The sequence below is a fragment of the Salminus brasiliensis genome, chromosome 1 (assembly GCF_030463535.1).
Source record: "Salminus brasiliensis chromosome 1, fSalBra1.hap2, whole genome shotgun sequence".
NCBI classification, from domain to species: domain Eukaryota; kingdom Metazoa; phylum Chordata; class Actinopteri; order Characiformes; family Bryconidae; genus Salminus; species Salminus brasiliensis.
This window is the reverse complement of record NC_132878.1, coordinates 91,353,333-91,364,443: the sequence shown is the minus strand read 5'-3', so window position 1 is coordinate 91,364,443 and position 11,111 is coordinate 91,353,333. Positions and strand designations below refer to the sequence as shown.

General features: G+C 39.2%; 1 protein-coding gene across 1 annotated transcript; it reads left to right on the top strand.

Annotated features, from left to right (window-relative positions):
• The first annotated feature begins 4,029 nt into the window (after positions 1–4,029).
• Positions 4,030–5,061, top strand: LOC140537137 (protein rapunzel-like). Its single transcript, XM_072659356.1, has one exon. It carries the CDS (start codon positions 4,066–4,068, stop codon positions 4,714–4,716), a length of 651 nt encoding a protein of 216 aa, XP_072515457.1. The 5' UTR covers positions 4,030–4,065; the 3' UTR covers positions 4,717–5,061.
• The last annotated feature ends 6,050 nt before the right edge of the window (positions 5,062–11,111 follow it).

The window sequence follows — 11,111 nt, the reverse complement described above, 5'->3', positions numbered from 1 at the left end:
AAACTCTTTACAATGACAAATAATGCAGTTATTGGCATTAAGTTTGGTGCCCATAGGTTCATGTTTATCTGCTCCAGATAGTCCTATTTTATTGGCAGTACTGATTAACCTGGGTGCTCCGGTGTGATTTTGGGTTAGCTGAATCTGCATAATTCAGATATTAAGATGTAAACACAGTCATTCAGAGTGGGGTTTGGTGGGAAATGGTTAATTGTAGAGAAACTTATCAAATCTTTACAATAGTGGTGATTGGATTCCGGGATCAAAATGTCTGCAACACCAAAAAAAGCTATTTTATTTACTGACAAAACTACCAGTGAACCTACACACGTTTTCTGAGTTTCATATGTAATGTTGATAATAGTAAAAAAGGTAAAATAAAAACATCTACATTTTTCCTGGTGACTATTTTGCCTTACATGCCTTAATGTCCTACATGTACCTCTCCACCATGAATGGATTTTTAGAAAAATTATTAAAAGTAATTAAAAGTATAAAAAAAAATAGGCAGCACATTACCAATAATAATTTTGTGTAAAACTGTTTAGTGCTGTTTCATGATAACACAAAATCTTTATTAAAATATTTGCATATAGTCACTAATTTAATCTATTAAAGCTTTACCCTGCCCATTTGTGCTGACGTTATAATGGAAAACAGTCAAACTGCTTATTGAAAACACAACAGGGCAGCGAATAGGAACACAGCTCTTTTCCATAAACCATAAAGGTACAATAATAAGACATCTTGTTTAATTCTCAGATAAAGAGAGATAAGAAAATGGTCACATATAATTTAAGACAAACAGTGTTATCAGTGGAACTCAATGTAAAATAAAATAAAGATACATGTGATTATGGAGGATAAGGGATTATTATTTGTCTGGTTCTCTAGTCACCGTCTATGTTATATGGACAAAAATATTGGGACACCTGCTCGTTCATTGTTTCCACTGAAATCAAATGTATTGCAAAAGGTTTGTCTTGTTGGAGTAACTGTCGCTATGGTCCAGGAAAGAGGCTTTCTACAAGACTTTGATGCATTGCTGTGAGGATTTGACTGTATTCAGAGACAAGAGCATTAGTGAGGTCAGGATGTTGGATGATCACCATCCCCAACTCTTCAATCATATCCCAAAAGTATTGTCTGGAGCCCCATCATTCCAGAGAATACAATTATTGGCATTAGGCATGGTGCCCATAGGTTCATGTTTATCTGCTCAAGATAGGCTTATTGTATCTGCAATACTAATTAACCTGGATGCTCAGTTGTGGTTTCGGGTTAGCTGACGTCTGATTTGCAGGGGCGGGGCTAACGCCTTGCAAATCTAGATAAATTAAGCCCGAATTCGCATAGAAATCAGTGCGCTTGCCTTTTTACTTGGGCTCATCCTCTGCTTGTAAGGTAGGCTGGTTTTGAATAGGCTCTTAACTAGACTGTGTTAGAAATGTTGTCTGTCTTGGTTAGTTTAGAGCTTGCTGCTTATTAGGTGAGGTTTGGGTAAGCTGAAGACCCAGCTCTGTCAAGAGACTTCAAGTCAGCACTTATCTTGCAAGTATAGTTTGGCGAGTGTTGTGTGTCTAGGTATCCACACTGACTTTGGTATTTGGCAGCATCTAAGTTTGAGGTATCTTTCGGATTCAAGCCTGAACTGAACCATTTCCCTTCATTTCAGCAACATCCACTAGAGAAGCTGTCTTGGCACCGAAGGGCATCAGATATCAGTGGTGAAAAAGAAATCTCCATCAGATCTAGTCTGAAATAGCACACACCCGCACTGTAATGTGATGTTGGCTGTGTTTTCTTCTTGTAGGGTAGTGGAGTCAGTGCCGGAGTAGACATTTAGATGCCATCTTAAGTGAAGTGTGCCTGTTATTATTAATTATTTCTTATAATAGTGTTTATTTGACATTCAAACCAATTACTAAATTATAAAGCAAAAATAGATGCTGATAATTCTGCCACTAGAATTCACATAGCAATGCCAAATGATGTAAATTGTATGATATATGAACATTCAGAATCTGTTCCAATTTAATTTAAATTAAGGTAAATTTGTTTGGTTTTAGGAACCGTAACATAAACATGTTTTTTAAAAAAGGTCCACATCTCATCAGCACCAAGCCACCCTTTTTAACAGCTCAATATTTTGCAGTCTGCTCTGACTCGTGGTATTGCTGCCTTTCCTTTGACCCCTTCTGTTGTTCGTTTGCGGAAAGCATTTAACCACAACTTCCTTCATCGTGCTGCAACTACTGCACTACTGAAGTATCTGTCATATGATCCTGTAACGCTTAAAAGAGATGCCAGTCTTGAGAAAGAGCAGCGTTTGCTCAGTACTTTCACTTTGATTAAGGTTAAAATAGCTGTATAAAGGAGATGTTCAAAGGTTGCTTCATTTGCACTGAGACTCAAGTCTCTGGGGTTCAAGTATGAGCTTTCTAAAGTGTCTAATCTGCACATCCAATCTCTGGTGTTTGAATCCAAGTCAACTCTCGAGTCTCTGGGCTTTTTGAAGTCTGTGAGTTTAGAGTCAAATCAAGTCTTGAGTCTCTGGGCTTTCGCTCTTAGTCAAGTCACAAGTATCTGGGGTAGGACTCCAAGTTTTGAGTCTCTGGCTTTGAGTCTGAGTCAAATCAGGAGTCTCTGGGTTTAAGTCTGAGTCGAGACTCGAGTCTCTGGGCTTTGAATCAGAGCTGAGTTTCAAATCTCAAGATTTTTAGTCTCTTCTTGTTGTTAAGCTGCAAACAAAACATCTGCTTTGACACAACCTATCCTTTAATTATAGAAAAAACATAAATGTTTGGGTTGTTCTGAAATTCTACCTCCAGTAAATGTACCTGAACCCAAAGTTTAGTTTGTATAGCAAGCTTGCTAGCTAGTGCAATATTTTAGCAAGTTTTAAAGGTACACAATCAGACTTGCAGTTTATCTTATCTTTAGCAAATATACTTTTAAAGTAGATGCTAGCCAACCATTTCAACTAGAGGTGGGTAATAACATTGTATTTAAAGACATTTTCAAATTTCAAATATTTAAAAATATAATTTAAAAGTAGATCAAATCTTGTCATATTGCCCATCTCTAATTTCAGCTTGTTTTCCATTAAACATATCCTTGCATATAATATCTATAAAATGAGGATTTATGCATTTTCAGGCAGAAATATTATATATATATATATATATATATATATATATATATATATATATATATATATACTCGAGTGTCCAAATCCAAAACTTTATACTCAGTGTGGCTCATCTCCACATAGGACAAAACTAGACAATTGTAACATGCGATACTCCGTCTGGCCACAGAATACTAGCTGTTGATCCAGAAATAGTCTCAATCACTCACACCCAACTGCAATACCCTAATTATTCCCACCTCTCCCTCTACTGCTCCTTGCGAAGCATTGCCAGTTCTCCTGCTGCAGTACTGATTGTTCTATATCGTGTTGGTTTGTCTTCTTGTTTTTTTCACTGCTTGCCTTGTGATTTTTAATTTTCGTGTGTCTGCTTTGGATTTATTGTTGCTCTTTTTGGCCTCTGACCCTTTTTTGCCCTGCCATTAGCCGTACTTACTTGGACTGTGTTTTGTGCTACTTTACATTCTGTCATTAAAGTCTGCTTATGAATCCTACAAACCTGCCTGGGTCTGCATTGTTACAACAATCAAGCCTGGTCATATTTGTCTTTTTTCTTCTTAGAAATGGATCCTTAAAATTGACTCCTTTTGTTTTCATGGAAATGAACACATCATTTTTTCTGTTCCTCCTCCGCACTTCAGGAAATAGTATCAGATTACTCTGAAAATATGAAGCCTGACTTACTGGACTTAAGTCCAGGTCTTGAAGAGAAGTTCTAGTGGTGAAGGTGAAGCGGGAACTTGGTTTTCAATGGATAGCCTGCTTTTTTAGTCCAATGCAGGGTGTACTGTAAGTCTGGATTACAGTACACCCTGAATTAACCATATTCTCCTGAAAGTCTGAATTAACCATATTCTCCTTTTTTTTAGAATCACAGGGACTTGGTGAATGAAAAGCTGGTGATCTCTACATCCATGGTGGACCTGGGCTTTTTGGAGCAAATCCCCTTGCTCTCCTCCTCCATAGACCCCCTCTTCGACATCGTCACTTCCCTGGTCAGGGCTTTGAGGAACGGCCTGGTGGACAAAGAAAGTAATCAAATTGTAAATAACTTCAGTCTGATTCACGACAAGCTGGAGGCCATCTCTGAGAGGAACAGGCAGACCCTGCGGCAGATCCGCATAGACAAGATCAACGAGACGTTTGGCAAGTACGAGGAATACATCAAGCACCAGTACAGTGCCTTCAACACCATGGTGGATAGGGTCAAGGGGGACCCGGAGAACGCAAGCCGCTACATGGGGGACTTTGAGAAGGTCTACAAAAACAACAAGAGCGATTCAAGCTTGGATGTGTTTTATCGTGGCGTCATGGGGACTGGGTCGCTATTTGAGCGGCCTCTCCTTGAGGTTTACCTGGAGCACTGCGACAGGAACAGAAGGGTGATAGAGGCTAGGTGCTCTCACCTGGCCCATCTGTTCCATATCGGCCTCATAGCGCTGATAGGCTACTCCTCCATCACGGAGGACGACGAGGATCAGGTCAAGGAGAAATGGGCCAAAATGATCATTGACATTCAGACCAAGATGCAGGAGATCCTGGACCAGTGTGAAGAGGAGAACTGAGATCATCTGCTCCGGGAAGAGTGTTAGTATATAGTCTTCTTATATGCTGAAGCGTTGTAATGGAGCAATCAAAGAAGCCAAAGTGACTTAAAAGGGTAACGAGGAACCTTTTTTTCTTGCTGTAGTCTTTCCTGTGCAGCTTGCCTCCTTTTTGTATAGCACTTAATTCCTTTTGTTTTTATTCACTTTCCATATATCCTGTATGCAGAATTTCAAGTATGCTGATCCGCTGAGTCCTATAGTGTGACTGAATGTATAGTAATGCTGGAGGCTTGTGTATTTTATTTACATACTGTCTATCATCGTTATTCAGTTTTTAAATCTTGCCACTGTGGACCACACTGTTTGACTTGTTATAAAAAATAAATCTTTTCTGTTTCCAGATCAAATTCAGAATTGACTTTGTTATTACTCAGCATCTCTGGAAGTGAGATGTATGTTTTGCTATAATGATCAGTGTTACACTGTAATGATAGAACTAGAAAGTGCTCCTATATGGTAAATGGAGCTGATAGAATCAGCCAAGTTCATTCCACACCATTAAGATAACTCAAATAGTTCAATGCATTCATTAAAAGAGGTGTTCACAAAGTAGATGGTGCTGTAAATGAAGCACTGCAGTGCTAGACTGTGATCATCCAATATTTACTGTCCCTTCATTTCACTCACTGCTCATAAGAGGCGTGGACCTCGATCTCTGTAAAGCGCTTTGTGACAACATTTGTTGTGAAAGGTGTTATATAAATACATTTTGAATTGAATTGAAGTGAAAAGATGGAGCCATTCTCCTCTCATCCAAAAAGCTTGAACTGCCATTAACTACACCTTGTTTAACTAATGGCTCCAGAGTTCATTCAAAATGAATTGTGACTTCTTATTTATAAGCAGGACTGAGGCACACAAGAGTTTAAATGTGCACCAATCAGCCATAAATATTAAAAAGGGTGAAATTAATAACATTGGTAGTGTTGTTCCAATGGCACGTGGTTAGGATATGTTTTAGGCAGCAAGTGAACAGTCAGTTCTTGAAGGTGATAAAGCAGGACAAATGGGCAAACATTAGAATCTGAGCCACTTTGACAAGAACCAAACTGTGACGGCTAGATGACTGGGTCAAAACATCTCCAAAACATCAGGTAGATATTGTGGGGTGTTCCCAGTATGCAGTGGTCAGTACCTACTAAATGTGCTCCAAGAAAGGACAACCAGTGAACCGGTGACATGGACACCTAGGGTCCACTGCTGCTCATGAAGGCCCCACCTCAGAACTTAACAGACTTAAAGGATCTGCTGCTAAGAGAAACCTTTAGAGGTTTTGTGGAGCCCATGCCTTAACAGGTCAGAGCTGTTTTGGCTCAGGGGGGTACACAATATTATGCAGGTGGTTTTAATATTATGGCTGATCATTGTAAATAGAATGCAACAAAATAGGAAAGTTGGATCACTGCTGTATCCTTAAGCTAAATTGTATATATTTTTTATTTCATATTTAACTCCAGGGGACAAAAATGTAATCTGTTTAATTGTAAGCACCACGTTCAAATCTCTTTTGTATAAAGAGTATAAGATACATAGACTTTAACAAATTGAGTTTAATTTGATAATTTGGGAACCTTGTTTCCTACCTAGTCAACAAATTAATTCCAGTTAATTTCAATCTGACACTGTTTTTATGAACACTATTATTTATTATTTATAATATAAATAATTCAATTTATTTATTTATTTGTTTGTTTGTCTAAATAAACATTAGTTTGTCCTAAAAATAAGTGAACCTGCTTAGAGAATTGTAGTAAAGTACACTGTTATATTTTACAGTGGTGCTTAGCTGAAACTACTTCAAAAAAATAGATCACATTAACTGTTATAGAAGTACTTTATTGATCCTTAAAAAAAGCCAAAGATTTCCGGTTGGAATTTGCCTGAAACATTATTTAAATTAACCAAATGAAATGACTAAAATGTGGGTATTTATCAATCAATCAAAATTTATTTGTATTGCACTTTTTACAACTGCTTTTCACAAAGCAGCTTTACCACTTTACACAATCAGTAATTAGTAAAAAGACAAGAAATCAACAACAACCTCTCCTTGAGGTTTACCTGGAGCACGGCAAAATGAACAGGAAGACGATGGAGGCTAGGTGCTCTTACCTGGCCCACCTGTTCCATATCGGCCTCATAGCACTGATGGTTCCGTCACTGAGGACGACGAGGATCAGGTCAAGGAGAAATGGGCCCAAAGGGTCATTGATATTCAGACCAAGATGCAAGAGTTCCTGGACCAGTGTGAAGAGGAGAACTGAGATCATCTGCTCCGGGAAGAGTGTTAGTATATAGTCTTCTTATATGCTGAAGCGTTGTAATGGAGCAATCAAAGAAGCCAAAGTGACCTAAAAGGGTAACGAGGAACCTTTTTTTCTTGCTGTAGTCTTTCCTGTGCAGCTTGCCTCCATTTTGTATAGCACTTAATTACTTTAGTTTTTATTCACTTTCCATATGGAAAGTGATTTCCATTAGGAAATCAACAACATAAGAAGACATAAAAACCTATGAGAAAGCCAAAGGTGGTAAAAGCAAGGAAAAACTCGTCAGAGCTGGAGGAAGAAACCTTGGGAGGAACCAAGACTCACAAGGGGGACCCAAGACTCAAGACCCAAGACTCACTAGGGGAACTTCTCTGCCGAGAACTATTAATAAATTATTGATAAAAGTTACCAAACCATCTATACTGTTGATCTGCCCTAATCATAATCATAATATAATAATGATGGTGTAGTACTGTAGAACTTAATATAGTCATGGCAGTGATGGTCAGAGTAATGAGAGTTAATAGTGGTGATATTAATAGTGGCAGAGTCCATTAAGAGTCATTTAGGTTTTCATTTAGGTTTTAACATGGTCATTAAACAGGTAGCAGTGGTAGGAGGGTGTGCCGCTGGTCTGGCATGGGTGGTGGTGGGGACAGGGCCTACTTGTTGGACTAGTAGCAGGCAGCTGGTCTGACGCAGATGAGTCCCGAACATTATCTGGAAGGTTATTTCAGAGTTGGGGGGCTTTATAAGAAAAGGCTCTTCCCCCTGCTGAGGTTTTCTGAATTTTCAGAACTACTAAAAACCCAGAACATTGAGATCTAAGTAATCTTGATGGTTCATAATATGTAATAAGATCTTGCAGTTACTGTTAATAGAGGAATTTTGGGAGCCACACATTACGTTACATGTGGCAGCCAATGCAGTGTTGATAGAACTGAGCTGATATGGTCAAATCTTCTAGTTTTAGTTTAGTAGTAGTAGCAATTTAGGACTAGTTGAAGTTTATCCCTTAGTGTGTTTTCACCCTCGTCCCAAATACAAACTGTGGGGTGACTAAAAGGTGGGTATTTATTACCTAGGATGTTTTCACACTTGTCCCGAATACATGGGTCTGTACCCAGGACCAGGGTTCGTTTGGCGGAGGGGCTCACAATCACTGGTTTGCATCGATTTTGAATCGATTGCTCAATTTCAAACATTACTTTTCTGCACACATTTTTGCAAAATAGTAGGACCTTGATTTACCCATTTATTGCTTTTCCTTGTGTTCCTTGGATAAAAAGGAAAACAGCACTTTCAGCAGTCATCACACAACCATACACGTGGCGTCAGAAGCGGAATGCTTCCACACCTGCATCAGACCTCACTAGAGGTCTTTAGAACCAAGGAGGAGCAGAAATCGGTGCTCTGGACAGCTTCCAGGCTTTAACACCTGACCAAATGTACAGTACTGATCTGTGTACAGTAAAAAATAAGCTAATAATTATGTGTAATCTAAAACTAATCTAATGCATGCCGTTCAGAGCAAGTTCTTGCATTTCATTTTTATCATGCTAAATTTAGATACTGGACATAAACAGGCTAACACAAAGCATTTGAGCTGGCTTCCAGCTCTGAACGCCCACCCCTGATGCTGATCTCACTGTTATGACTCTCTAGAGGTCAGGAAGGACTGCAGGACTTTTTCAGAGAGGAAAGTCAAAGAGTAAACTCATTATATCAGTAAACTCATTATATCAGATTTTCTCATTTAAAAGCCTCGAATAAGGTTGTTGTAAATTACATACATATACATCAGCTTCAGCTTTGTAAAATATCTCTCTGTAAAATGTAAAATCCGTTCAGTTGTGGGATAAACAACTACCAAACGTTCTGATTTCATTGCTTAAACAATGTAAATAAGCAAAGACCGCCATTAAATTACAGCTGGTATTGCTGGTACAGGTCTGATCACAGCATCGTTTACCTAGAGGTCCCATTTTCCAGTGGTTCAGATATGCATTACTTCTCTTATCCCATGTCTGTAGCCGATCTACCGCCTCAGTCTGCTTACTAACACCTGTTTCTCAGAATTATGGATGATCTGGGATGCTGCCTTTAATGTGTCAGCAGTTCTCACTGGCAAACTGACAGTCTGAGAGAACACAGAGCTGCTCTATAGGGCCAATCCCCCTTTTCCCTGGAAATACCTATTTACAGTGAAGCATCGGTGGATACGGTGACCAACAGAGTATACAGTATTATTATTAATAAAATAATAACAGTTTTAAAGGCTTTCTGAATATCCTATCAGAAATCACTGACTATATTTGCTCCTTAAGTGAAACTGGGTACTGCACATACACCTCCCCATGCCAAGCCACAGAGGAATGACCCGTTTCCATGGATTCCTGCGACATGTTTCCAAGCACCAATCAGAAACCGACCCCATGTAAGCATTCATTTAAATTCTGATGACCAGACATAGCATGCAGCTGGACAACAGCAGCTTGACTGATTCAGTGGAGAGTTATTTTACTACTGTCAGACCAGGAAGCAAAAATATTGCTAAGATCTAGCACAGGTAAATAGTGCACATGTATGCAGCCATCAAAGAAGGAAACAGAACCAGGCCACCTTCTCCTATTGCTCCAAGATCCAGACCCAATACTTGGGTGCCTAATGTACAATCTTTTGATGGTGGACAGGCGTTAGCATGGGCACACTGACTGGTCTGCAGTATGTGGTGCTGCTCTGTGTGTCCCAAACTCTCATTAAACATTTCTTTTCTTGTGCTCCAGTAACCCTCCTCTTGGTACCGCCCAGATGGAATATCATTTAGTGCTCTCTCACTTCAATAACAGACAATAACAGACTCTGACAGCTGACTAGGAACACACCACAAGTCTTACTATCTTGGGGATGCTCTGACCCAGTAGCCTATTCATAACAACAGAGGCCTTCTCAAAGTCACCCAGGTCATCACATGTGAGCAGCTCTCCTGCATCTAATCTGGTCTAATCTATGAGAAACTGAAAATCTGTTCAGTTCCTAACATACAAACGTATTGGACAAAAGTATTGTGAAAGTAAAGCAAAAATATTGGTACACTTACACATTGCACCAAAAATAGCTTATATGACATCCCATTCTAAATCCATAGACATCAGTATGGACTTTTCTACACTATGCTCTGAGCTCAGCACTCGGCCCTGACCCCGCTCTGTAACTGGTCTGACAGACACTCTGTGGCTGAGCTGCTCTCTGTGAGCTGTTCACTCTTCCACTGTTCAATAATAATACCACTCACAGCTGATCTAGGAGGGAGGAAATTTCACCAGCTGACTTGTTGTTGGTGCAGCGGTGTCTCCTATTACATACAGAACCACGCTGGAGTTCAGTGAGCTCTTCTGAACCTCCCATTCTTTCACTGATGTGTGGAAGAAAGGCAGACTGCACGGCTAGGGGCTTGATTTTATACACCTGTATTAATGGAACTGAATAAAACACCTGAATTCAATGATTAAGCAATGCCCCAATACCCATATAGTGTACATCCCAGACCTTGACATGTACTGTTGTTAATAAAAGATAATCAATGTAACTCACATTATGTATGACTGGTCTTAATGTTTGGCTCATCATATTTGTCCAGTTATATATTTCTATCAGCTCTATCAGCATTTTACTTATGCTGTTTACCTGAACACCCAGCCACCCAGCCTTACTCACTAATCTGCTGTATTCTGCATTTCCCATCATACATTTATTTATATTAATGCTAATTTACCTTACTACTAATATTTACAGTAGTGCAGTAGCACTTAGTACAGTAATTGGTTTTACATACATACATACATCCTCTGCCATGTTTCTCCACCTGAGATAAAGTGGAAAGAAACCACATACAGAAACATAGAGCAATCAGCATATTCTCAAAGTTGCCTTGAATTTGTTAAGTGGTTGGTGGCTAGTGTTTGTGGTTATGGTGGTGTACAGCTCACCAAGTTAAAGATAATTCAATAAAATGTCATATTTAAAAATTAGTATTATTAATTTAATTTCTGCTTGGGGCCCCAGGTGGTCCAGCAGACTAAGGAG